General features: G+C 35.2%; 1 protein-coding gene across 1 annotated transcript in view; it reads right to left on the minus strand.

Annotated features, from left to right (window-relative positions):
- The window catches only part of LOC139750921 (low-density lipoprotein receptor-like), a 93,599-nt gene extending 92,859 nt beyond the window's left edge, over positions 1-740 (minus strand). The window contains exon 1 of the mRNA XM_071665813.1: positions 611-740. Within this exon, the coding sequence (XP_071521914.1) occupies positions 611-674 (64 nt within the window). The 5' untranslated portion in view covers positions 675-740. The remainder of the gene's footprint in view (positions 1-610) is intronic.
- Positions 741-957: the final 217 nt, after the last annotated feature.

Genomic DNA, 957 nt, shown 5'->3' on the forward strand with positions numbered 1-957 from the left:
TATATACGTCAGTACCTTAATACACTATTCTAAACAAAACTGGTACACAAAATCTGCCTAAGTGTGACGCATCCACCTGTTTGCCATGAATACCAGTAAAACTTTACAAGAAATAGTAATTGTCAGACTACGATATAGAGGAGCAATAAATGATTACTGACAACAAATAACTAACGTGACGATTTATGGAATACAAGCTGAAGTTAGTTCAATGTCATTGACCTAAAATGGTTATAATCAACTTCCGGTTACGAATGTTATACTAATTCACTGACAGCAAAACTCGTAGTAGTAGTAGGAGTAGCATTGTTTACTTATATGAGAGTATGTTTGTGAAGAACATTATAAGTTAGTTTACTATTCTACCAGTTCTCTGTTGAAAACACTATTTCGCTTTTTAATTCAAAATGTGCGACACGGGGCGAAGGGATTTAACTTAAAATCGTATTGGAAATTCACTATCACTACATTCCCAAATTATAGAGATGTTATATTACAATTTAGATGTTAATATAGTTAAATATGAATTGTGAACTGAAATCTGAAAATGATTATAGGTTTCGACGTGTCACGCTTAACTACTTATGAACATGAGCATTAAAATACGTACCACCAGACACCACCCCCACTGAAGCACTAAGAAGAACTATTAATATCTTCATTTTCTTTCGCATTGACTTTGGACTGCGACAGGACACTTAATGATAACTTTAACACTCTTCTGCTCGCCACACACTGCTGCTCCCTCACCAGTCAAGCCGCATTTATTGGCAGGCTGTACACGCCACGTTCTCCCGTTTTCCAAAAGTTTCATTACATAACGTTCATGTCCAGTTTACTTCAAGTATCTCTAATATTTCTATATTGCAGAAATTTTGCCTCAAGTATTTAGATGTTTGGTGATTGTTCTATCACGGGTCCACAGTGGTTAAGATTGTTTACTTTTCTACGAAATAA

The sequence above is a fragment of the Panulirus ornatus genome, chromosome 10 (genome assembly GCF_036320965.1).
Source record: "Panulirus ornatus isolate Po-2019 chromosome 10, ASM3632096v1, whole genome shotgun sequence".
Lineage (NCBI taxonomy): Eukaryota > Metazoa > Arthropoda > Malacostraca > Decapoda > Palinuridae > Panulirus > Panulirus ornatus.